This window comes from Pseudonaja textilis, chromosome 3 (assembly GCF_049901715.1).
Source record: "Pseudonaja textilis isolate UNSWEBS1 chromosome 3, rPseTex1.2, whole genome shotgun sequence".
In the NCBI taxonomy this organism is placed as follows: Eukaryota; Metazoa; Chordata; class Lepidosauria; order Squamata; family Elapidae; genus Pseudonaja; species Pseudonaja textilis.
Window position 1 is genome coordinate 53,440,057 of NC_141992.1, and position 27,906 is coordinate 53,467,962.

The 27,906-nt window shown below is 38.7% G+C and overlaps 1 protein-coding gene across 3 annotated transcripts; it reads right to left on the reverse strand.

The window, feature by feature from the left end:
- Positions 1-2,597: 2,597 nt before the first annotated feature.
- Positions 2,598-11,919, reverse strand: C3H1orf210 (chromosome 3 C1orf210 homolog). 3 transcript variants are annotated; one of them, XM_087929734.1, is made up of 5 exons: positions 11,800-11,919; positions 8,816-8,920; positions 6,941-7,445; positions 5,666-5,779; positions 2,598-4,787 (listed from the first exon to the last, which is right to left on the reverse strand). In XM_087929734.1, the coding sequence occupies exons 2-5, from the start codon at positions 8,900-8,902 to the stop codon at positions 4,420-4,422; spliced, it is 1,074 nt and encodes a 357-aa protein (XP_087785860.1). In that variant the 5' UTR covers positions 8,903-8,920; positions 11,800-11,919; the 3' UTR covers positions 2,598-4,419. The 3 variants fall into 3 exon arrangements, with proteins under 3 accessions (XP_087785860.1, XP_087785862.1, XP_087785861.1); XM_087929736.1 differs by having other exon boundaries at positions 2,598-4,784; positions 11,800-11,900; XM_087929735.1 differs by having other exon boundaries at positions 11,535-11,900.
- Between the last annotated feature and the right edge of the window lie 15,987 nt (positions 11,920-27,906).

The following is a 27,906-nucleotide window of genomic DNA, read 5'->3' on the forward strand; positions in this document are numbered from 1 at the left end:
CACATGCTTCAAGATGAAGGAAAAGAAGGAAGGGAGGGCTGAGATGCTGAAAGTGCCTGTTTTTTATACCCTCTGTTGGGATTTGAATTTGAGCTTGTATTCTGATTGGTTGTCAGACTCCCATGGGGCCATACAGGGGCAACTCTGTAGGCTGTGCTGAGTCCCAAGCTTAGTTGAGCCTTGCTTGATGATGCATGAGCCTTGATGATGATGTAATGAAAGGGCTTTGGGCAATTCCTATTAATAGCTCTACCTGGAGATCTTTGTTATATAAAATAGGCTGGCCTAGGCTAGAGCAGCGGTTGCCAACTGGTGGGCTATATGGTGGTCCATGAGAAAATTTTGGTGGTCCACAGAGAAATGTCACTGCCAGACCCGCCCCCCCAAAGCAATTAATCCAGGCTGCGCAGGGACACAAGACTGCGCCGCCCACATGGCCCATGGGAACCCACCCTACCCACTCAATCCTTACCTGGCAAACTTGCCTGCTAAGGTGCCATTTTTCCTTTTTCTGACCATCAGCTGTTCTGCTGTGCCGGGAGATTTAGATTAGCTAGAAAGCAGGAAATCATTGCATTTCTTGCTTTCTAGCTAATCTTTAGATCTTTGGCTCTGCCTTTAAGAGCCTTTTAAGTAGAGCCAAACCTCCCTTAGGACTGAAGGTTTTATTATTCAGTTGCAGACTCAGATAGCCGATGGCAGAAACACAGATCTCTCTAAGTGAATCTGTGATTCTGTGAGCAACTCAATCTGCCTGCTTGCTTTGCCTGATTTTGGGTAAAAGTTGCTCTTTTTTATTATAAAAAATTCAATATTTACATAAATATTTATAATATTTACATACAAGCCATGCCCAGCCAGTCACATGACCATGAAACCATACCCACAAATTAGGCCATGCCCACAGAATCAGTTGTTAAGAAATTTGAATCCCACCCCGGCCTCTGTCTGTGTGTGTGTGTGAGAGAGAGAGAGAGAGAAAAAGAGAGGGAGAGAGGTTAGATCAGATCTCTCTTTCTCTGTCCCACCAATGTCAGCAAGCCACCATCAGTCAAAATTCACATTAGTGGTTCCCGGTATTTAAAATTATGAGTTTGGTGGTCCCTGAGGTCCAAAAAGTTGGCAACCCCTGGGCTAGAGTAATGGCCCATTCTGCTTCTGAGGTTTCTGCTTCTGAGTTTCTACTCTTTTTAGGGGAAATATTCTGCCTTTTTAATATTTCCTAGGATATTTCATTTTTCTAGGAGAGGGGTGGGTGATAACTTCTTACATACCATAGCGGGAAGTCAAATAACAAATAAGATAACTATGTTTAATCTGCTCTTAAGCAAGATTTAGAGTGTATGGGTTTGGGGGCTTATGAATCGTTGCTTTCTTCTGTTTCATGGTATGCAGGGGAACTACTTTCAAAGGAGACAGAAGACAGAACTACTATGTGTAATTTAGATTTCCAAATTAGATGGCAAACTGAAGGTGGCTCTGCAGAAATGTTGCTGACAATTGCAGCAAAGACCAAGGAATGGGTGAATAGATCAATTTCTTGGAACCTCTCAAATAAGGAGAGGAACTAGTTCTTGCAAGGAGGACAGTGGTTTTCCTTTGGGACGAGGGCCAGGAGATAATGGGATTAGATAATGGGGTTATTTCCCATAACCACAACAGGTACTGTTAAAGGATACTAAATTCTCAAACCTCACTTTCTCACTTTCAGGAATTGGTCATTAACTATTTTAAAGCTATTAGAGACGTTCAAAATGTCAAGTGGGAAAATGCTGTTGAGCCTACCTTCAGACCCCCCAAAAAACATTTATAATCATAACCTTAAGAATTTAATGTTGTAAGCCACCCATAGTCTCCTTGTGGCGAGATGGGTGACAAACAAATTTAGTAAATAATAAATAAACTTCCTTTTTACGACCCTATAATCCCTTAATTCAGGTAGATTCAGGGTAACTGGCCGGAGCTGAACATTACTGACCGAATGTCCTTCCTGATGCCATATCAGATATTTTTTCTTTGCACTCTAGAAGAAAAACATCTGCCGCTCAGTAGGATTGAACTTTCAACTTTCCAAATGGGAAGTGAGTGTCTTCATAACTAGGCCACCACAAACAATAAAAAAAATAACCATTTAAAGCAGAGGTCTCAAAACTTGGCAACTTTAAGACTTGTGGATTTCAATTCCCAGAATTCCTCAGCCAGTATCTGAAATAAACAGCAAACAGATAAGCAATTTCATTAGTTCAAAAACTGGACACTAGAGGGAACTAAAGAGGAAAGATTAACAAGCCTATAAAATTTTGCAAAACAACAATACTGAATGAAACTTTTGAAGAATGGAATTAGAAAATAATAGCAACAATATCAATAGTGTCAGTATGATAGCTATTTCTACGGATAGACTGTTCAAAGGATGTTATTGAAAAAATGAAAGATGTAGAATAAATTTTATCTGACAAGATAGAAATGGTATTGAAAGTGGATTTACAATTGACAGGACAAGAGAATGGCTTATAAAAGGATCTTTCATTGGATCTACAAAGAAACTAGCTGAGGTTTTCAAATTTAAAAAGGAAGTACAAATGACAAACCAAAGGTTTGGCTCGGATAATTTTTTCTTATTGATTTACAAAAGGGAGTTGCTAGAGCTTTGAAGAACTCTGGAATGGGGCAAGTAAGAAATCATGAGAAATTATGATAACATTTTAACGAATTAAAGATTAAGATTGTTTGAAATAAAAGGAAGTCAAACAAAATTGCACAGTCTCTGGTAAATATAAAGAGATACTAACGCGAAAGTTGTTGCAGTTTTTTTGTACAAATCCATTATATCAGATTTTTCCATCATAAAGAAATTGGTGATGCTTTATTAGACCTTACCAACCATGCATGGGAAAATTTACTCAGACATAAATACTGCATTCACAATGAGAAGAGACTGTACAGTGTATGTTTTGAAATTCTCATGCTCTTTACGCACCAAGCAAATCTACTATCAGTTATTATCACTTTGCACTATGATTAGATAACAAGACAATGAAACCTCTCAATCCACAGACTATGGCTTTCAGGAGACAAACCTGGTGGATTTTAGGGTATTAGATACTTGGTCTTGTTGTAGTTGCATCATTCTCTTTGTTGTTTAATGTCTACTACAGTATTCTAACATGTGACCAACAGTGGCAACCAGGGGAATTTTGCTTGTTTCTGTATATTGACAAGCAATAATACTGAGGTTATTGTAGTAGTAATTGTTAGCATAGCTGACTTTACTTGGCGAAAGCTGGCTGAGAAAGGTTGCTGATGGAGATCACATGACCCTGAGAGATTGCAACCATTATAGATATATATGTTGATTGCCAAGCACCTGAATTTTGATTGTATGATTGTGGGGATGCTGTGACAATCATAAACATGAGGAACATAAATCATTTTTGTTCAGTGCCATTGTAATTTTGAATGCTCACTAAATGAATGGTTGTAAGTTGCGGACTACCTATATAGACAACACCAGGACAGATAGTATAATTATTGTTCTTAATAGAAAGCATGGTCAGCATCATAGGGACAAAAGTAAAACTGCAGTCATTAGAATGTCCCAATTATGCTGTAAATAACTACTATAAAAAAGGCTTAGTAACAGCAATGAGGCACTTGCTACAAATTCCTTCTAATAAATCAGTGAGTTTTCAGGAAAAAAAAAATTTGAGAATCTCAAATTTTTGTTAGTATTGCAACATCAGTTTAGATCTGGTTTTTTGGTATCATCTTGTGGCAATCATTTACGCTTCCCACACCCACAGGTAGCACTCACTAGCTGTGATAAGTTGGGAAAACTTCTCCATTGAGATGCATAGCATTTATGGAAGATGGTTAATGCAGCCCAGGGGGAAAGTCCTTCCCATCAGCTGCTTGGAAATAGTTTTTCCTTAACCCACATAGCAATCAAGCTTTAAAAAAAAGATCAGTTGCTGTTAAGGCACAGGTGGGGTTTTAGGGACGGTCATGAAGGACAAACTGCTCTTCTCAAATGCCGCAGTTCATTTGAAACATTATTTCCTATGCTCCAAACAGACTCTTTCGAAACCTCCACCAGTTCTAATGTAAGCTCTAAATAATTGTGGTTGATGTATGTATACAAGAAAAACAAGTACATACGAAGGAACCAAGTACGTGTCTTTCTGGGTGTGTGTGCACAAGCAAAAGAAAGAGTTGAATGTGTAAGAGAGAACTCAAGACTTCCACTCGACTAATGTTCAGGAAAACGTACTAAGCTCTAACCACTGCAGGCATGCAGCTGACCTTTTTGCCCAGAGTCAAATTTGCCTTTGGGCTTATTATAATGAAAGTATCAGGAACCTCTAAAATGAAATAGGCCCTATGAACAAACTGGAGCATATAACAAACTGAACTCTGTTCCTAAAAGGGTATTCCAATTTTGAAATGAGGTTCCAACTCCAGATCCTCCTCTTCCTCCTTCAAGTCTTGATTGGGCACAATATAGTTATCTTCTATAAAACCATCATCATCCTCTGGATAGCACTCAGAAGCTGGTTGGTTCCTCCCATACGTCATGTCCATGTCTCTTTCCTCAATATGGCTGCTTCCAATGGAGCGAGAATCGGGCAACCGTTGATGATGATAGCTGGCGTGCTTTTTGTGGAGCAATTTGCATTTGACAATCAATGCAATCAGGAGAGAGATGGTGATAGCCAAAAGCACAAAACCAGCAAAGTAAATCCAGTTTTTCCCAGCTGTTTGAGTAGAAGGGGTGGTAATAGCTGCTGCTGCAAAGAAAGGTTATAAGATATAAGAACTATTAATGTACTGGAAGACCTGTGGTAGCTGCAGCAAACTACAATCATGCCAAAATGATAATGTGTGCCATCATGTACATGCTACCATTACCATTACTTGTGTTCTGATATGTGATGCAAGTATGTGAGATGTGGCATTTGTATCATGGTACTAGCCCCCACTTGCCGCCATATGTCCCTGTGGGTGATCTGAGCAACACTATCTTTTAGTTACTCTTCCGAGCTTTAGTGTAATTTTTACTGAAGGCCACAACTCTATACATGAAGTGGCTGTATTTTGAGTTGGCATTGGCCTATTTGGATGTGGTACAACCCTTGCTCCAAAGCATGGGTTTTTTTGACATCGCGCTGAACTATTAACTAAAAACATAGGCTGGGCTTCTACATAATGTTGGGCAAAAATGTGTTTTCGTGTGTTATGTGATCCCAACCATATCTGCTTTTCATATTCCCAAGTGCGGTGTTGACAAACCTTTTTGGCACCAAGTGCCAAAACAGCTGTGCCACGCGCACAGGAGAGTGCCAGAAACTGGAAGAGCAGCTCCCCGGTATGTGTGGTCACCTAGTCTTCTGGTTTCTGGTGCGCATGCGTGCGCAAAGACCATGTGGAACAGTGGTGGGATTTTATTTTTTTTACTACCAGTTCTATGGGTGCGGCTTGGTGAGCGTGGCAGGGGAAGGATACTGTAAAATCTCCAGTCAGAGGTGGTATTTGCCGGTTCTCCGAATTTCCACTACCGGTTCTCCAGAACCTACTGAATAGTACCTCTGATGTGGAATAAAAAACATACAATTGTGTTATTACTCTGAATCTACACGGTTGGAATCATATATTTTGCTTCACTTACTAGCATTTTCTAGTGATGATGGGTTCTTCGTAGACACAATATGAAGGAACTGAAGTTTTCTTCTGTGGCTCACAGTCTCATAATCTGAAGGTCTGATTTCTTGAATCTGGAGTTCTATATTTAAATGATAGACAATCTGTTTAAGAAATAGCTTCACTGTTTGTTTCTGTTGCTCTACATTTTCTGTATCTTGTACAGAGGTAGATTCATAAACTGTACAGATGCAGAGAAATAACTCAACGTCCATAACAAAGAACATTTATTGGTTCATCGGGTATCCTCATAACACACGTTTGTGATGAAGTTCTTTTTTTATGACCAATCCTTTGTATATCTGCCTTGTAGTAAAGGATGGTTATCTCCTAACCCATCTCGTAGCGATAGAAAGAAGGTGCCATGCATAAGAGAATTCAGACAAAGAATGAGGAAAACTTCCCCCAACCCCTCGAGGGTCAAACTAGTGACCAATCAGGATTACAGATGTGGTCACGTGACATGAACTACATTTCCCAGGATACCTTTAACTACATTTACCATGATGCATTCCCTTAAGGGGACAGCTCATAATTCCTAAGTAACTATCCAATTCCCATAGACTGGCTGGGACAGCACACTATATCTTGATTTATGTTGGTTCTTACATTTCATTGATAAAACATGCAAATGTTCTTTTACAAAACTTTAAAAGGTAAGAAAAACTTTTTCATTTATAATCTTAGGCTGCTCAAATATCCTTGTTTTCATTTTTAATTGCCTACCAGATATTTTTGCATTTCAGTCCACTATTTAACTGTTAGGATATAATACATGAACCTGTTGACTGAGTTCACGTATTGCATTAAACTATAATTTATTTTTGCTTTAATATGAAGTACAACCTAAACTGCAGTAATTCTTAAATCACAGTGATATGTAAACTCTACAACTGTTGATTATTCAATAAACCATCAGTGAAAATTTTGCTTGGTCTTGGGTCACTCACATTTAAGCAAAGTGAGAGTTGTTTACCTGGTTCCCCCCGCCCCTTGAAATTGGAAAGATCCAAACATTTATTAGTTTGGTCTTGTGCTCTTTTTAAGATGTTACAGTGCACGTATTTGCACAATCATTGTTTTTTCACAACTCAAAAATGAGTCCTGTGCACAACCAGGAAAACAAGCCATGCAATAATACTATTTGCGTACTAACACAAAAGTTGATTCAACATAGCTTTTTTTTTACCCCGATAGAAGAACATATTGCTGAATCCCTTCTCTTGGATAATCTTAGTCTCACCTTTTTCTGGCACTGCTTGTTGGAAAGGTGTTAGGGAATCACTGCACACTGAAATGTTACCCTGAAGTTTGATATGATGGATTCTTTGCACATTTAATTGCACAAGTTCATGTCCACAGGGCAGTTCATTGTTTTGCAGATCCAGATGGACAAGGATTCCAGAGGCAGGAAAAATGGAGAGGTCCAGAGATTGAAGTTTGTTGTTGTTCAGATGTAGAGAGTGAAGGCTTTTCAAACCTCGGAAGCTCCTTCGATGCACATATGAAATGCCACAGCTGCTTAGGTCCAAAAGGCGAAGAGCACCAAGGTTGCAGAACAGAGAGGAGGAAAGAGTAGGAATGCTGTTGCTGGAAAGATTTAGGGAATGTAAGGAAGGAAAGCTTCTCAGAAAAGGTCCATGCCTGGGCATTGTCAGAGAATTGAAAGATAGATCTAGAATGGTAATGTGCATGGGAAGAAATTTGGGAGGATGGAGAAGGCTCTTTCCACTGCAGGCAGCCTGTCCCTACAAAAATATAACCACGTGTGAAATATTAAGAAATTCAACAGAATTAATGTTGCAAACTAACTTGGGAAGTTTTCTTCCCACGAAGAAATCATCTCACTCAATGATTCTTAAGGAAAGATTCTTCTTCCCTCAAGAATCATTGAGTGACATCACATAGAAAGGTAGATTTTGTTCCTTCCTTTTATGTAAAACTAAAAACAGAGCTTAAAATAAAATTTGGATTATTTACTCAGTATAACTGAGGCAGCAGCACTTATTTTGTAACACTTTCCCCATCCTTCACTTCTTTTTTCTACCATGTCCCTGTGATATTGCCTTCCTCTCACTTCCAATCTATACCTGACACAGTCTCTGTGCTATATCCCTTCTGTGTACATAGTGCGTTTTCCTACCTTAAGTAAATAGTGCCCTCATTAGTTTTCAAGAGAGCACAATCAGACCCATTTCACCATCCATTCTACTAATTCAAGGATGAGTAAGTAGCACTTAAACACAGCTCTATGAAAAATCCTTTGAAAACTGAAAGACACTGAAGCTGTTCAAAAATCCCACAATATAGTGGCCAAGTCCAAATTTGACCAATTCATCCCAAATAAATATCAATGTTTGGATAATAGCAAAACTTGGACAGCAAGCAAACCAAAACCAGAATTATAGTTGTGATCTGAAGACATTTCTTGCACAGATGTTAATAATGTAAAATTCCATATTGGAAATATATATACAATATAACCAAACTTGTCATTCCCTTTGAATTGTGCAACATTTGGAAATAACTGCAAGCAGTCACTGTATCCATGAAAAGGCTACCCTGCAAAAAATACCCAGCCCTTCTATTCCTCCCCTCCCAAAGGAAAATAGAATGCAAATCTGTCTTTTTAATGGTGTTTGTCAAAGATGATATCTTGAACTACTTGTACCTTTTACACTGAACTTACATGTGGGAAAAATATGTGTTAATGACACACCACCCTTTCGATCTCCTCGCTTTCACCATTCCTTGTTACACATGTTCATCCCAGGTTGGAGCAATAAGCTATTTCAAGGATGCCAGTGCTTGTATAAGATGCAGTCTTTTTGAAAGAAGATATTAGCTATTAACCATGGCCCACTTATGCAGTCTTGAATGCTTCAGGGCACTACATCTGATGGCTAGATTTAAAGAAATCTAAATAGCCGAGATTTGAAATATTTGTTCATATCATCTCAATTACCATTTTTATTATGGTAATTATGCAAATTTGAAGTTTATCTACAAAACCAGTATTTAACCAAATACAGGCATCAGGTTTTCTCACGGTCTAAGATCCTCCCATGGAGAAACATTTAACTTGGTCTACAATTTATAGAAATCACTCCTTGCTTACCATTTTATCAATGTTACAAGAATGTCCAGATACTGCAGACCAAGGCAGGAGGATGCTGGAGATCCAGAGATACCAAATATTTTCCATTTTGCTTTAAAAAAAAAACTGCAGGAGAGAAAAAGAATGCAATGCACATTTGATGACAAAACAACAATCCTATGGGCCTGACCTCAACTTAACAGAATTGTAACAAAGGTGAATATATATGAAAAATAAAGCATGATTATTTTCAGCCTCCTAAAAAACTTGTACACCTCTCAGATTACCTAATTCATAAATTCTGCAAATTCATAACTGTATTAAGTGAGCCCTGGTGGTGCAGTGGTTAGAATGCAGTACTGCAGGCTACTGCTGCTGACTGCAATTTGGCAGTTCGAATCTCACAGGACTCAAGGTTGACTCAACCTTCCATCCTTCCAAAGTCAGGAAAATGAGGGCCCACATTGTTGGGGGCAATATGTTGACTCTGTAAACCACTTAGCAAGGGCTGTAAGGCACTGTGGAGCGGTATATAACTCTTAAGTGCTATTGTTGCCATTATTTAGATTATTTAAATTATTTAGAAACTACAGTATCAGATTTCATAAAATATATTCATACAAGCCTGAGACAGTACTATATGTAAATCCAGTTAAAAACCACGAGTACAATTTATATTTATAATATAAATAGTGTACATAGGCATGCACCTACCATCCACAGGATTGTGGTGGTGGTGGTTGTAATATCTTATCTTGAGGGCTAATCTGATACCATGATCCAATCCTGGTTGTTTATAATTCAAGTTGAGATATCATACTGGAGTGATGTTGAAGGAGGCATTATCAGAAAAGTAAAACAGAAAATTCAAGCCAGAAAGGAAGATAAGCAAAAATAAACAAATAAAATAACATTAGAAAGCTGAATAATCAAGTTGGAAAAGGACCAATTGTCTGACTTCAAAGAAGCAGGAGGGATCGGTAGAAGAAAAGTCAGTTTCAATTTGGTTCAAAATGAATGTCCTGCTAATTGAGCCACATTGCGATCAGGAGGGACAACTGCATGAAATTTTGCTATATCTCTATTGCTTTTGCGGGTGGGAAACTTCTGCTTTAAATACATTGCTCTCCCCAAAAGTGACAAACTATAAAAGCAAATAACACAAACAGCTTCATAATTTCCATGTCAGCTTCTCCCCTGGTGAAGAAAAGAATGAGTTTTCTTTAGCTCTTTCAGAACAAGTAAGTTCATGCCTTAGACATGAAAGCCAGCTAGGTGACTTTGGGCCAGTTACACTCTCTCAACCCAACTCACCTTACAGAGTTGTTGTTGAACAAAATAGGAGGAGCAAGGAACATTAGGTATGTTTGCTGCCTTGGCTTTATAAATAATAAAGGATAAAAATATACAAAAGCCCTTCTGTCTCATCAGCTAATTGTGATTCTTGGTTTATGGGGATGACATAAGAATTGCAAGGAATGGAAATATTGTTTATTATGATCATTGACCAACTAACATAAAACAAAAAAGCATATAGGGTAGACAATAGATCAATAAGATAACACATACTCTTACTTTAACTCTCTGGCTGAATTTTACAGACAATGAAATATTTCAAACACTTAGGGGAAAAGATATATCTGTCAGAGAATTATTTCTATAAATTAGTTATTTAAGAAAAACAATTCCTGAGAATTCTGTTATTACAGAGGCTATAAGGCAAAAACTGCTTAGGGGATGCTGGGTACTCAGCAATTTGGACAAGGACTTTAAAGTCGTTGTCAGCAACTTTAAGATGTATGGATTTCCCTAACATGGAAGGGGAATCCTGGGAGTTGAAGTCCACACATCTTAAAGTCACTGAGTTTGAGAAACACTGCTATAGAGCTGTTATGCAGAACTTTGCTGCTGAGGCTTCTTCTAAACCAGCAACCTGAGTTGTCTGAGATCATTCTCACTCTATCTAGAATATCTAGTCCTAATTCAAGACGTTGATGTCTTGAGCTGTCATAGGTTGGCCATGGCAGCTTGACAACAGATCAGAGGTGGTATTCAGCAGGTTCTGACCAGTTCGGGAGAACCGGTAGGAGAAATTTTGAATAGTTCAGAGAACCGGCAAATACCACCTCTGACTGGAGATTTTACAGTATCTTTCCCCACCATGCCCACCAAGCCATGCCCACAGAACCGGTAGTAAAAAAAACTGAATTCCCACCACTGTAACAGATGTCTCTATTACAGGCAGTACAAGTTATTTGTATGCTACAAATCCTTGCCTTTGTTGGAAATTGAAATCCACAACCCCCGAAGGGCAATAGGTTGTCTCTTACTAACTGAATCTGATAATGTGAGCTTTAAGATGCAAACCACAGGGTTCTTCCTGGGGTTATCTGCCTTTCCTATCAATCATTACTGTATTTACCACAAACTGAAACAATTCTTTCTACTGCTCAATGGTGTAAGGTAGTTGCAAGAAGAAAAAGGGGAGGGTAGGAAAAATGGGGGGGAAAGAGTTTTGAAAAAAGCAGAAGCATTTGGCTAACTCAAGTTTTTAAAAACATCACAATAAACTAGATTTTGAAGAGGCATTACTAGCTTTGCAAAATTACATTGACCTTCATCAGTCATCCAGGTTTTTAAGGACAGGTTTTTGGTGCTGATGTCCTTTCTCTCTCTATAGAACTTGGTCCCAGGTTTCCTCAGTTACGAGACACACAGACTTAAGTTCCATATTGCTTACCTTCCGCTTAAAACAAGGAGTCTGGTTTCCTGATTCTGAGCCACTCTGCCTCCAGAGTAATGGAGACGCAAGTGTGTAGTTTCCTGTTGGAGAGGATTCTCCCATCCCCCATGTTTACATGCACACCCACACACCCTACCCCTGCCCCGTTTTGCAAAAAACTGTGCATGGGCACGAGGCAGGGCGTTTCAATCTGAAATATTTATCCTGCTTGTATACTTTTCACTGTTCTCCAAATACTCCCTGCAGGGAGAAAACTATTTACCTCAGAGCTCATGCCAGGCAATCTCTGGGTGTGTTCCTCTGCTTTCTCCTGAGTGCTCTTCCTTCCTGGGACTGTGCACTAGGGGAGTGGCAGGTGCCTAAGAAAATGGAAGGTGAATGTGAAAAGGGTGAAAGGTAATGAAGCTGGTTACACATTAACTGAAATCGGCTTCTCTGGGTTTTTTGGAATGATTGGAGAAACATGGTCAACTTAAATAGCACAATTGGAGGAGGGTTGTGTATAGAACGCCCATGCTTGTTTACACCAGCCTATGCATTAACTCTGGTTTCCTAATCTAAAACATATGTATGTGCATGCCTGAAGGATAACAATTCAATTACGGAGCTTATCTTTTTTTGTGCGGGGGTCCAAAGCTCCAATTTTATTCCCAACATCTCCATGTACAATCCACAAGGGGAAAATACCTGTATGCCTGTCCCTCCAATTGGATTACAATACCATCCTTTAGGAACAGAAAACTCTTGTGGCATGAAGATGGCTGCCCCACTGGAGATCCCTATCATGCCTCCCTTGTGAAGTAATTATGGAACAACTGGCTCCAATGATATTATTTTGGAGTGGGGGCTCATAGAGGAAGCAAGCCTTTTACTTTTTAGTTTTATCGCTGTTGTTGTGACTATTACTTTACTCCTGTTATTATCCTGGGTGTTATGGTGGCTCATTAGTTAAGATGCTGGGGTTGTCAGCTTGAAAGGTTCAAGACCCAAGAGCCACTCAAAGGGGTGAGCTTCCGACCTTGCCCCAGCTCCTGCCAACCTAGCAGTTCGAAAGCATGCAAATGTGAATAGATAAATATAGTAGGTACACTTTAGTAGGAAAATAACAGTACTCCATGACCTCATTCTGGCTAAATGATGGTGGAAATGTCTTCCAACAGGGCTGGCTCAATGACCTTGAATCGGAGATGAGCACCAGTCGCTATAGTTGGCAACAATTATTAGTGGAATAATATCCATAGGGACCCCTTCACTTTTTTAACCTGTTATTGTAAACAGAAGGTGAATGTTCTAAAAATCCAGTTAGTTTATTGTTCAATATGTACAACCATTTGTTTAATGACCATTCAAAGCTACAATGGCACTGAAGCAACTTATTCATACCTACAATCATTGCAGCATCCTATAGTCACACAATCATAATTAGGACGCTTGACAACTGGCAGGTATTTATGACAGTTTCAGTGATCACCTTTTCTGACCCTCTGACAAGCAAAGTCAATGGGGAAGTCGGATTCACTTAACCACTGTGTTACTAACTTAACAATTGCAGCGACTCACTTAACAACTGTTCCAAGAAAGGTTGTAAACCAGGGCAAAGCTCACTTAACAACTGCCTTGCCTATCAATGGAATGTTTGGGGTTTACCAGTAAATTCAGACATTTGATCATGTTCCAATAGCTGTTGACTACCATCCATAATTACATTAAACCAAAAGTGTGAGGTACTTGTGTAATTTGGCTCAATCACCTCATGATAACTAACGTAAGTACATAAATGAATCATTTATGCATTCATCACTCAAACACAAAATGTCATTTGCCATCTGCTGTTTCTCTGCTGCCCCCCAATTCTCCTGTGGATATTTATGGTCAGTTGAAACCCAAATTAGAAATAAGAAAGTTATTATATTGTGAAAATGCAGCCAGAGATGTCCAACCTTGGCAAAGTTTAAGACTAGTGGACGTCAACTCCCAAAATTCCCCAGCCAGCCCCCTTTCTACAAGTTTTAATGCAGTATTATATCAGAAAATATCTTAATAGATGGAATGGATGAAGTCTTTGGGCAATTAGAAAATTATTTATAGCGGTTATATTCAATACTGACCAGTAGAAGTCACTACATGACACTAATTTGGTTCTTGTTGGAACTAGCCTCTGAATGGTCTATGATGAATTTATTTAATTATTAAATGTATATCCAAAGCAATTCTGGGTGGCTTACAATATAATAAAAATCAAATATGAAAACAATTTAAAATTACATGAATACAACCATTATAATACAAAGCTATATACATGCACTTTAAGAGGGAGATCATGAGACTTCTTGTATGAGATCCAGGAAAACTAACATCTCTAGCTCTCTAGTCTCAGCTTGCAAATTAATAAGAAAGGAAGATGTTGTCATTCATAATAATTGGACCTATTATGCCTTATATTACTTGGGCACATGTGGTTTTTTTTTAACACAGAAAGGGAAATTGAGGCATTGTAAAATCAAACTACTTCCTGTGGAGCATTCTGGTTCCCAATTAGGGATGTGGAAGTAGGCATGTATATTGGGTCTTGTTTCCTTTGTTGATCAGTGCTGTTGGATTACATAGTGCTGCTTGTTTAAATGCCTGTTTTGCCTCCTTCCCCATTTAAGGAATCAATTTCTGCACTGCCCCTCATCAATGATACTCAGATATATTCAGCTGGATGCTTCCAACACTGTAAATGCTGTAAATGCCTCATCTTGAGTTCATCTTTTCAACTTATAGCATAACTCAGAACTGATACACACCACCCAGAAAGTTCTACAGATTGTGGAGGTTGACGACAAAATGCCAACCAAAATGCCAACAACAAAAATGTTTACAAGAGGCAATTGCACTATGTACTACTGTGGGTGTATTCCCTGCAGCTGTTCTTGTTGCGCGTCTCCTGCACACTAAATTGCCACATTTGTTAGTTGCCAACTATAGGAACAAGGAACCAGCACAAAGTAGCACATGAGGATGCAAACAGCACAAACTTGTTGAACACACTCTCTTACAATTATTTTATCGTGATGTCTAACCATGGAACAGAACATCTCTAATCTATGGGCTCTACCATACTGTGCCATCCATATTAAAAATACTATGGTCACAACAATTTAATAGGAACATCAGAAAAAGATTTGGAACATTTATCATTTCAAAAGACTTGGTGGCATTTCTCAGATGCAAGCTAATGATTGGAAACCATACAAAGGAAGCCTGACATACATCTCCAAAACATGCAACAAATCTTGATCGATCAGATGGATCTAGTTCAGGGGTGTCAAACTCAAGGCCTACAGGCTGGATTTGGCCTGCAGGGTGCTTAAATCTGGCCCATGGGGCTAGCCTGGAAATAGCAAAGGACAGGCCCACAGTGCCTCTGGCAACCAAAAACCCCACGCCCCGTTTTGGCTGGCAGGGTGCTTCAGGAGGCGTCTGTCCCATTTCCTCACCCCACACCTCCAGCCGGCCTGCGAAGGAAAACTACAGTACTGATCTGACCCTCAGAGAAATCCAGTTTGACAGCCCTGATCTAGATGGATCAAATATGATAACAATTGGTGAAGATTACTGTCTATCCAGTTGTATGATCCAGGTGCCAATGTCCAGAACCTTTCAAAGACTATATAATGATGAGACATTCCATCTCTAGTCTACACAATTTATGAATTATGATTATGTAGATTAGTGTACCTGTATATCATTTGTGTTGCTAGTATTGCATATCATATTTGTCATGGGAGAAAAGTGTCTTCATCTATAAATAATTTCTGTTTGAGAGGGAGTTGTTTTCTGTGAGTGTATATGTGCACATGCACATACATGCATGCCTTTGAGTCAATGTTGACTCCTGGAAACCTGCCTGAACTAGCTTTTACAGTTTTCTTGACAAGATTTCAGAAGTGGTTTGTCACAGCTGTCCTCCTGAGAAAGGAAAGCTGAGAAAGAGTGACTGATCCAAAGTCACCCATCTGGCTTTGTAATTACGGTGGGCCTAGAATTCTGGTCTCCTAATTTCTAGCGTGCTGCTTAAAGCAACTACATGATCTCATTATATGTTTGTTTTTTCCCAGCACAAATTCAGGTCAGACATAGTCCAAGGCCATCAATCTTATATCAGACTGATGTATATATTGTAGATCAAAAAAATAATATTCATGTTATTATTAGCCACTTTCCCCATGTTTTGGAAATGCATTCTAGGCTTCTAAAGGTCAGCAGTGACTTCTATTATCCTGTAAAGGAACTTTTTCAAAATCACTTTTTCTATTCATTTTTTCCTGCATGATTAAGTAGACAAAATGGATCATTGATTGATTTTATTAATGGCTGGATGAAGACTCATTTATTTTGTATATACTGTAACCCCAAAGGGTTGACCTGGGTTAGTTGATTTTGTGTGTGTGTGTGTGTGTGTGTGTGTGTGTTTCTACAATACACTAACCACACCTCACCCACTCTAATTCAGTAAAGGGCATGTTCATCAGATTTAGGTTTAAAAACTCCAGAAACCACTGGATGGCAGCAAGGTGTTTTTGTATTCCTTTGATGCCATTGAGGGCAGTTTGGACTTTTGCAACTTAGATCTGACAGCCCTGATTAAGAGTATCATGGGAACATAGCCATACTGATTACTCCATCTGGTCCAACATTGTTGTCACGATTTGAGTAGTTGACAGCTTTAGTTGTCCAAGTTTTCAGACTGGGAATGCCAAGGACTCATTCTGGGACTTTTTTTCATGTTGGCTTGAAATTCTGGAGTTTGAACTCCATATAAGTTGCCAAGGTTGAGAAACATAGCTCACGTATCCATGGTCTACTTGCATAGGATTGCTACTATCATGGATATTTTATTCAGCAACCAACAGGTTTAGCCTGTCCAGCCTTTTTCTTATCACAAAGTCACTTTAAAAGACACACTACATTTCACAAATGGGCGTGGGAATAGATTTTTTTTTTAAAGTCACATTTACATATAATTTAGTTGTAAGAAGCTGGCAACTGTGATTGTCTGGAGTGTTGAGAATAGGATTTCCTTTTACCTTGCTATCTCATGACACCACACTTCCCAAGGTTTCTTGCAGACAAGGATTGGCTGCTAGCTGTACAACATAAATAAAATGCATATATGAAATAAGTAAATGAAAATACCATATTTACCCCCTCTAGAACCAGCCATTCGAGGGTTCTGTAACCATACCAGATAAGCCTTATCCAGATTCTAAGATAATATATTCTGCCTTCTTTCAAATACATTCTGGAGTCAATAATAATTACACAATCCAGAGAGCAGACCAGTTCGTTTTAGCAAGTCTCTTTTTACTCACACACCACCCCTCACCTCACGCCAGTCTCCAAATCTGCCATATTTCTAGTCTCCATTTATTATTCAGCTTTGGTATTATATATATATATTTAAATCTGTTTAAAAAGGAAAATAAAAACTAATACAATCTAATATAAAATGGGGGGAAAGAAATCAAGCAAAAATTAGAAATGCAAGAAAGGGAAACAGAAAGAAAAACAAGAAATAAAAAGATTGAAACAATAGCTTTTCATTTTCTTTGTAACAGTTATAAATGATAAATTTACTTCTTACTCTATGGTTATAACATTACATTTTTTGTTCTCCATAATTCATTTTTATTTCCATTTCTTCCTTTACTAAACGTTTTACAAAAAACATAAAAATTAACACCAACTAATGAAGAGCAAAAGAAACCAAGAAAAAAGACAGAAAAGATAAAAAGTTCAGAAAGAGAGAATGAAAAAAGAAACTTCAATTTTCTTCCTTCTGTACATTTACAACATTAACTTTTACTGTAAGGCTATAAAAAAGTGCTCACTTTTTCTGTAATCCAGTTTTTTTCTATTTTCATTTCTCTTGAAAAATTTAAAATTTAAAATTATTTTATGAATAATTGCCATTATGGAAGTTTAATTAGCTGAGACATATTTATCTTCTCTGAAAAATCATTTTCTTAATTATTTTCTTTATTTCATTCAAAATAGCTTGCATTTTCTCTTTTTTTAAGTTCACTATTCTGTTGCATAAAATAATCTTTTATAAAAGCATTACTTGCATCTCAAACCATTCTTAAACCAGTATCTTTATCTAAATTATTTTCAAAAACCTTTTAATGTCTTTTTATAATCCTCCATTATTGCTTCTTTTTGTAGCAATATTTTATTTAGCCTCCTTTTAAAAAAATATATATATATATATATATATATATATATATATATATATATATATATATATATATATCTATCTATCTTTATAAATCAAATTCACGGAATTAAGTTCTGTACTTTAGAAACTGCAGTAGCCAGGTTCTTTGAAATTCAAATGATATCTATTCTTGAAAAAGGCTTTTGTCTTTCAGAAAAGCAAATATACTCTCTTAATTGCCATCTTTCTGTCTCCATATATTAATCAGTCTTAAATTGTCCATCAAATCAAAGAAAACGTTTGCCTTGAATGATTTTAATATTTTTCTCAGAAGTTCTGTCCCTTTCTGAGAGATGTTGCTATTGCAATCCCCATCAAACACCACCTTTCATAAGAAAAATCTATTAATCTCTCTGTAAGTAGTTCATTAAATAACTTGTCCTCATTTGGGGTATAAATTATCAAATCAAAATCTTCCACCCCAAAAATCAAGCTTTAGTATTGTAAGACTGATACTTAGTAAAGTAAGGTATTTCAGGTTTTGCCCTGCTATATTTATAGTAGTCTTCTAGATACCGCAAAGCAGTTCCTGCTCATCTGTGCTTTGTATCTGTGTTCAGATAGTGCTAATGCCAACTCTGGTGAAGAAACACAAGGTTCCTGCTGAATCCTATTGGGGAATTAGGTCAAGGACAGGTCAGTTCCTGCTTTCACCAGGGCTATTGTCAGATTGCAGTTAGGTTCTTCAAAGCTCTATTTTCAAGACAACTGTCTCCATGTTTACATAAAAGTAAACAGGAAAAGAAAGGAGAGGTCCTTGGGGAATAATTACAAATGACAGTAACTTGATGTTTTTTAGCATAGACAGCTGTCGGATTTCTTTATCTTTTTATGTAGAACGTATGCAGTACATGCAACATTTTCTGGGTGTTGTGCATGTAAATATTTCAAATGTGGAAAATATTTCACATGTGGAAAATAAAATAAATAACATGAAGAATCAGTTTCCACGAAATTGCTGGCCTCCAAGTACATTAGACTATAATTTTTTCCATCCTGATCCAGCATGTCCATCAACATATCTGGAAAGTGAAAAATTGAAGAAGACTATTTAAATAAACAATGGCTTCATATTTCCCGGAAGCAGAAATTTGAATGAAAAAAATGAGACTTGAAACACAATGTGAAAATGCCAAACCGTACCATATTTAGAAATAAGTGATTAAGAGTTTTAAAATTGCATTTTACAATTTAAAAATGAAACATGTTTCATTTCGGTTATGGCATTTTATAGAATATTTTTGACTATCAATGTCATTATGTGTAAAATGATAAAATGTGTATCAGTACAGTACACATATAGTCAGTACAGTGCACATATAGTCTGAATCCCATAAAGTGAAACTATTGGGATATGGAACATGCCAACGCTGTTAAATGTTACAGAATGGGCAGAGTTAAACAATCCATCAAATATCCAAGCACTGTCCATGAGGGGTTTTTTAGGTGATACTTTGAGTTGCACTGAGACATCCATTGGTAATCAGTGCAGCTCTTGTAGTATTGATACATGAGCATACCCAAGTGCTATGAAGCTGCTACGTTCTGGGGTAGTTGGAACTTCTGAATGATCTTAAAAGGAACTGCATATAGATCACATAGTAATAATTCAGACAAGAGATAACTGCAGGCATGTGTGGCTGTGAATAGCCCCCCGCCCAGTTCTGAAACAGATTCAATCAGTGCACAAGATGAATTTGTGCAAAGAACTCCCTAGCCACAACTGCCACCTATATTTCTTACAGAAATTAGGAATAACCCACTGTGTACCATTTTTGTCTGGAGCACTCTCACCCATCCAGACCTAACAATGGAAAATCTCCAGGACCATTCTGTCTTGCTAGGTTTGAGACTAAGCTTGTTCATCCCCATCTAGATTCCCCAAACCTTCCAGCAGAATGCTGACAACACTATTTGTTCAATTATACTGAACAATTCAATGTGCCTTTACGGCTTGGGTCACATCTACCCAACCCACTAGAGCAAGAAGGCAAGGAATGTTGTGGGTCCCATCCCCTAGGGCCGTGATGGTGAACCTATGGCACACGTGAATTAAGCCAGCTGGTCTTTGTGCATGTGGGAGCACTGGAAATGGGAAGAGCAGCTCCCGGGCGTTCATGTTCGTGCCGGGAAGCTGAATCTCTGGTTTCTGGCACGCGCATGCATGCTGGGCAGCTGATCTTTGTGTGCACATGTGTGCCAGAAACCGGAATATCAGGTGGCCAGTGCGCACACATGCACCAGAGACTGCACACTCCGAGGAGCTGCTCTTCTGGTTTCTGGTGATCCCACATGTGTGCGCGCACTTCTGTTTTGGCACTTGGTGCCAAAAAGGTTTGCCAACACTGGCGGGACCCAGAAGAAAGGCCTTCTTCATGGTGGCTCCCTCTCTCTGGAACATCATTTCCCCCAGAGATTAGATTGGCTCTAACACTCTTCCGGAAGGGGCTGAAGATATGTTCTGCCAGAAGGCCTGGGGAACCCAGAGTGGGATTGAGCCCATAAAAAGGCTTGTATGAATATGTGTTGTCACCAGGATAGGGGTGGGTAGGGGGCTACTATTTTGTTAATTTATTGTTTTTTGTTATTTTATTATTTTTATTTTTATATGATGTTTTTATATTCATGTAAGCTGCCTTGAGTCACTATGGGTGAGTAGGCAACAATATAAATTTTCTAAAATAAAGTAAATAAAGACTGCTGAACTACAGCGGCTTTATGTAGATATTAAATAGAATCAGGGAAAGTGTTGAGCCTTGAGGCATCATACACAGCAGGGCCCAGGGCTGGATCTCTTCCCCTGTCCAAGATAACCCAATGCACTTCATTCCTCAAAATTACCTTCACAGCAGCCTTACAAATGTTCCCGTGACTCCGTCTTTCCTAATAGGGACCAGATCACTTTGAACAGGGCCATTATCCAGCATTCTGCATAAAAACAATTATATTTTGCCCACTTTTATCACCATGATGTAATACTTAAAATAGGTTGCTTGGAGAAACTTATTTTCTCCTGCTGTGTTCCAGACATTTCTTTTGTTGATATGACTCTTGGACTATTCTGAAAACCAGGCAGCCCTGTGGGATCCACAAACATGGAGAAGCCGCCCACGCACAATCTACTCCAAGGCCAAAATACCGGTAATTCCCACTACTTAGTAGTGACTAAGGCTATGCATAAGAGCAACATCATATGCGCCTATTTTTATACTATTGGTGGGGGGAAGAGCAGCTACGTAGGTATTTTAGGAGAATTGAGGATCTGAGAAGGGATGTTTCAGTTTTTTACCATCATATCCCTCACGAACATAACCATTTCCTCTGCTCCAGGGCTGATAGTCAGGGAGCTCCTATTGGCACCCATCAATTAGTTAGATAAAATATCAAGGAAATAAAAGCAATTTCTGAGTTAACTCACCTTTATACTTGCTGTACTATGTTCTATAACCAGAACCAAAGATCTCTCTGATTATTTACATGCTGTTTATTTCTATATGCCTACTATGCAGTGAGTGTGGGAAAGCTATTGCAGGGTTCCTTTGCAGGCTGCTGACAGTCTGGGCATTTGTAGCAGCCTGATCCCATGGCAATTCACCCACTCTGTGCTTCACAAGGGCACTCGGTTTCCTGAGTTGCATGTCAATAGTCGGAAACAATGAATAGATTTCCTCTTCCTGACCCTGCTTACTTTTGATTTTACAGAGATAATGTGTGGTTTCAGATTATGCCAGTCTACCCAGCCTCTTGGGATTGATATATCTGTGTGAACTCTCTGATCTAAACCATTGCCATACAGGTAGTCCTCGACTTAACAACAGTTCATTTAGTTGCCCATTCAAAGTTACAATGGCACCGACGAAAGTGACTTATGACCATTTCTCACACTTACAACCGGTGCAGCATCTCCATGGTCCGGTGATCCAAATTTGGACACTTGGCAACTGACTCCTGTTTATGACAGTTGCAGTGTCCCAGGGTCATGTGATCATCTTTTGCGACCTTTTGACAAGCAGAGTCAATGGAGAAGCCAGATTCACTTAACAACTGTGGCAAGAAAAGTCATAAAATGGAGCAAATTCACTTAGCAGCTGTCTCACTTAGCAACAGAAATGTTGGGCTCAATTGTGGTCGTAAGTTGAGGACTACCTGTATTCTTTAAGCTAGTCTGAGGTGTAGGGTTTTACTGCTCAGAAGCTTCTGTGATGTCAGTCTAACTTAATCTGCAACTAAAGCAGTGCAATCTTGAGTGTGTGTCACTTGTTTAAAAATTATTTGACCTGATTTTTGAAAACTTATGTGATTCAGGCACTTTTTTCCTTTCTTACATTTGCTTCACTCCAGAGTCCTTTTGTCAGGCCCCTGGTGGAGACTGACTCTGAGGGAGAGGAGGAACAGCTGACAGGGAGTGGAAGTGTGGCACTGGAGGATGTGGAGGAGGCTGGGGAAGGGCAGAAGGCAGCTGAGCAGTCAGAGAAGGACCCAGGCCCACCTCCTATCCATCCTAGGGCATGCAGGGAGGAGAGGATAAGGGAGAGACGTGGTCTCTTCGGGAGGAGAGGGCCTTAATCCTCTTCTCAGGCTGCAGGTGTGAGAATTGAATAAGAGTTTGGACCTGCATACTGGGAAAGGCTGGAAACAAAGCGTGTTTTATTTTAGTCTGAAGTTATCTTGGTTGGTGTCCTTCCAACAGACTGTGCCTTGTTATCTCCTCGAATTTGGTAAATACTTCTCCTGTTCCGTTGTGGAAATTTTGTCATTGTAGTTTGGTTTTTTATTTTCACCTCTATCTGCTCATAAAGTTCGGACTGTATTGCTTTCTTTTGAAGACTATTTTTGAGTACATTTTATCTCCAACTGAGTATTATTGAACAGTGGGGCCAAGTTGGGGGCATTAAAGGACATTTATTTATGTTTTGGATTTTGTTACATTTGTGTTATACTCTGGGTCATCACACCTTTCTTACCTGCATCTAACCACAGCCACGTGCCACTGAACCCAAACCTAGGAAAATCTTTTCTTTTTCTTTTTCTAAACTTTCCATAACATTACCTTCAATTGCCCCCAAACCATGAGTGAAACAAATATAGATTATCCATATTTGTACTGGTATTAAAATAGCATTTCCCTCTTTTTTCAAAGGGCAGCTTCCAAATCTATAAAATCTAATAGGCTTTGTTATTCACAACTTTGGAAAGAAGTTAAGTGCTTGCAGTGATTTACAACAAAGGCAACAAAGCAATTAGCAATTCCATGCTGGTATAGTTTTTTGGCAGCTCAAGCATTGCTAGATTTAAATTTGGCAATAGGGAAAGGTGTACAGAAGTGTGAAAGCTGTATAGTTCCAGACATTATGAGAACTAAAATGGATAGATGATGTTTGTGTATTTACAATGTTGTGCCAAAGAAATATGTTGGAGCTGGGGTTACATAGAAGGGTGGGAAATGACTCAGGAAAGATGTTTTGCCAATTATGCTAAACTTCATCCAGATTGTGTTTACCCAAACAGGCGACTTCTATTGTTCTCTCTCTAGTCCCACCCTGGGCTTAATGTTATTTATGTCTAATAAAACATGATCTCTCACAGACAAAGAATAGGGAGGTAAAAACAAGGAGGCAAACCTTGGAAAAGCCAGCAGTCCTGACTCCAGGCAATATTTTGCCATGTCTAGGAGACATTAGCTAATATAAAAATCAGTGCTTCAACATGTTCTAATGAATGTTTAACTGCATGTTGACAGAGTAACTCAATTGCTCAGTTATATTTATTGGACCTCATAGAACTGCCTTGGATATATCCAGCCCCAATAATATCAGATTAATTGAATGTAAAAACTCTTCCACTGATAACTCTGTGACATGCTGCAGTGCTGACCATATGTGTCGAAGTCAGAATTTTTCAAATTGATCAGTCTGCTAAAATTCACAAAGCCACTTGGGAAATATTTGACTTCTCTCTCCTGCCTCCTCCCTCCAAAAATATAGAATGCTGGCACCAATTTTGGTCTTGTTGCTTATCCATATAAATAATTGATACTTAAAGATTGGAATTTGGCAATAATTGCTCTAATAATTCAAGATGAGAAAGATTTTCCTGACATTAGCAAATCAATTCGTTTACTAAGCTGCATTAGTAAATTCTAGACTAGACATGTATATAAAAACTTTCAGACTACAGTAAAGGAGTTCAGAAAAGGTGCTGGTTGTTATAAATAAAGCCCTTCAAAGCACAGGGCCTTGGCATTTGAACTAGGACTGCCATAGAATCTGTTCAGTTGATTTGAACCACCAGGACTGAATCAATTAAATAATATGATCTATTCGCATTTCAGAAACGTGCCTTCTTGTAGTGGTGTCTACCCTAGAATGAGAACCATATAGTCCCTTCCCTTCTGCTGTTTTCTCCCAAGCTTTTAATGAGGGTAAGTGAAGACTTCTTGGATTATTTTTTTCCAATCCAGTCCAGTTTCTGTCACCTTGATGTCCTTTATTTCTTATTTTTGTTGAATGCTTTTTAAAAGTGTCATTGCTCGTGAGCTACATAAAATAAAATCATTTAAAGTCAGGCGGCCTACACATTTTAAAATAAACAAAATCATTGTTGGGAATAAACAGGCAGATTTCACAGCTGGCAGAAATACAAAGGAGAATAGATTTCTGTGCCACCTACTTGGTGAATAAAAATAAACCAAAACAAGCTGCATTTATTGATTTTAAGCAGGAATTTGATCATAACCTTGAGAAATGGGGCTGGGGGGGAAATGTAGAGGTTCAGTAACTGATTTTTATCTGTTTATTCTTATCTATAAGAAGTAGGAGAACACCAATCTTAAAATAGAGTGAAAGGCAGCAGACCCCTTTCTAATCATGTTCTTCTAGAAGACATGTTAAACAAGTCTGTATTTTTGACCTACTTTTAGTTAATTTTTCATTAATGCTGTGGTTGATAAGTTAACCAAAAACAATTCCATCCACCAAAGATTGCTGATTGGCACATAGCAGGGATTGCTAATATATTCAGAAGATGATGTGAACCTATCACAACTACTATAGGGCTAATAAAGACATTTGGTTTTCCATCATTCTTCCAAAGGGAGCTGCAGCTATAGTCAAACATCAGTTAAACAAAGATTGTTGTATTCTCAAAAAGTTACGAAGTTCTGACTTGGATAATGAATGGGATGAAATTCAGTGACTTAATTTGCTTTCTCTATTTGGGGATGGTTTTTCATTTATGTGTTAATTAAAATGGACACTTTAATATGCAGCCCAGAAGGCTTAAAAGAGCATGACTACAATTAGTCTTCTTCTCCCCAAGGACAACCCAATATTTTCAAATTGCTAACAAATTTTTTTTAGGTTGACCCTCCACTCAATTATTCTATGAAGTAAATTATGATTAGAAAGTAAGATGTGTATTTGAGACCAAGTTTATAAGGAAATAGAATAGAATAGAATAGAATAGAATAGAATAGAATAGAATAGAATAGAATAGAATAGAATAGAATAGAATAGAATAGAATTCTTTATTGGACAAGTGTGATTGGACACACAAGGAATTTGTCTTGGTACAAATGCTTTCAGTATGCATAAAAGAAAAGATACATTCGTCATAAGGAAAGAGTTTCAAGTAATATATGATAAGTGATATTTCTAATCTTGGGGTGACATGATAGCAGTGTTCTGATATTTGAGGGCTGCCACAAAGAAGAGGGGCAGGGGTCAACCTATTTTTTGAAATCACCAGAAGGCAAGACAAGAAACAGAGTATGGAAACTAATCAAGGAGAGAAGCAATCTAGGCATTAAGAGTTGTTAAACCTAATCCTGCGTAGCTTTTTCTCTGGTAATATCACACTACTAACTACAGCATACAAAGCATTTGGTAGACCAATTCTTGAATACCGCTCATTTGTCTGGAACCCACATTAGGTATCTGATATTAATACAGTTGAGAAAGTCCAGAAATATTCCACAAGAAGAGTCCTTCACTCCTCTACTTGTTGCAGAATACCTTATGCCACCAGACTTGAAATCTTAGACCTAAACAACCTAGAACTACGCCGCCTTCAGTCCGATCTAAGTATAGTATATAAAATTATATATTGCAATGTCCTACCCATCAATGAATACGTCAGTTTCAACCATAACAATACAAGAGCACACAATAGATACAAACTCAAGGTAAACCGCACCAAACTCGATTGCAGGAAGTACAACTTCAGCAACAGAGTGGTCAATGTCTGGAATACTCTACCTGACTCTGTGGTTTCTTCCCCAAACTCCAAAAACTTTATCCTTAGACTGTCTACTATTGACCTCTCCCCTTTCCTAAGAGGTCTGCAGGGGGGGTGCATAAGTACACCACTGTGCCTACCGTCCCTGTCCTATTGTTTCTTTTTTTTTTTCTTATACAGATCCATTTCATGTATTCATAACTATGTTTATATTTATACCTGTAATCTTATGATCTTATAATCCCTCGAATAAATTAATAAATAAATAATAAATAGGAGAAATTTCCTAGCAGTGAGAACAAATAACAGTGGAAGGGCTTGCCTTCAGAAGTTGTGGGTGCTTCATCACTGCAGTGTTTTAAGAAGAGACTGGACAGTGACTTGTCTGAAATGGTATAGGGTCTCCTGCTCTAACAGGGGGCTGAAGACCATCAAAGTCCCTTCCAGCTCTGTTATTCTGTTATCTGTTGTTTGGCATTCCAAATGCAGCACAATGATTAGAAATGGGCACAATTAACTTTAGGGCCTGGATGGGAGTTTGTATATTTCGGCTAAAGTTGAATTTTTCATCACCAGTCTTGTTCCATATTAGCAGGCTTGAAACCCTGCATTCCTATTGGCCCGCTTAAACCGTTACATGATTGGACAGTCTGGGCGGTCATGATTGGCTCGCTAGGAGTCTACCGCGATTGGTTGAAACCAATCGCAGGAAACTCAAAGCGGTGTCATTGGCCACTAAGCCGCGGCGAGCTCTATAAAAGAGCCTCCGTGAGTGCTGCTTACTCACTCAGATCTAGCCAGTAAATAAAGAGCTGTTGTTCACTTAATCTGAGTCTCTCGTCTCTATGAGCCTGACCTTCCAAACTTAAAAGTCTGGTCCCTTTAACTCCTCCTGCTTCTTTCCACGCATCCTGGAAATGAAATGAGATTGAAAAAAATGCTGGACTGGACTGGACTTTTCCTCTGGATTCGGGGGTTGTGGGGGAGGAGGATCAAGAAAGAGGGACACTGAAACAGGGAGTTACTGAAGTAGTACAAAGGAAGATTAAGGTAGAATTTCTTCAGCTTCAATGCAGTCAGACTAACTAAACTGGTAACATATTACCTGCTTTCCTGAGCTCCAGAGTTTCAGCACAAGTTCAAAGTACAATGAAGAGAAGATGGTTGGAAAGAGATTGTCTCTGTTTGTGTTTGGACACTGATAGGGAGATTCTCCTTCCTTCCTTCCTTCCTCCCTCCCTCCCTCCCTCCCTTCCTTCCCTCCCTCCCTATTTTAATAGAATGTGAAGAAAAGTGAAAACCAGCCCCTTTGGGGAAACTGATTTTGCCCAGTTCTCCATCTTTGCTATCTTGGTTTAGACAGTAAATCAGATGTAAAGCCTAATTGTTCCATTCTCTCCCCTCCCCCCACCCCGCCAGGGGCAGCCTAGTTTTAATCAGTTGTGCCTTTGAATAAATAGATTACATAGCAGACTTTCTTTTTTTGAAAAAGTGGAATTCCATTTATGCATGCTGGTTAGCACAGGGTCATCTTATCAGATGCTTTAGATGACATAGTTGTGCCATTTCATAAACTAGAGATTTGTCACATTGGTATCTTAGCCAATGACTTCCTATTATACTGCTCTCTTCTGTGGCAGGACCCCGAGATAGGCATGGAACAATGGGTGGAGAGCAGGAAATGCTGTATGAGAAACAGGATTTCATGTCAGTGCTGAGCTGTCTGTAAGGGCCTCTAGGCATTCCTCCATCCTGCCTGCCTGAAGCGCAGCCAATTTTTTTTATCTGACTGACCCCCAGCCACTCATGTTGTACTCAGTCCATTTCCACTTTTAATCAGTTTCCTGTCCTGCCCAGTTTTCTTTTGTGGCC

Coding starts and splice junctions, on each gene's coding strand:
- C3H1orf210 (XM_087929734.1), bottom strand. CDS start 8,902: ATGGAAAATATTTGGTATCTCTGGATCTCCAGCATCCTCCTGCCTTGG. Junction 5,780..6,940: donor ACAAGCAGTGCCAGAAAAAG/GTGAGACTAAGA, acceptor ATTTAAATATAG/AACTCCAGATTCAAGAAATC. Junction 4,788..5,665: donor ATCATCACTAGAAAATGCTA/GTAAGTGAAGCA, acceptor CTTTCTTTGCAG/CAGCAGCTATTACCACCCCT.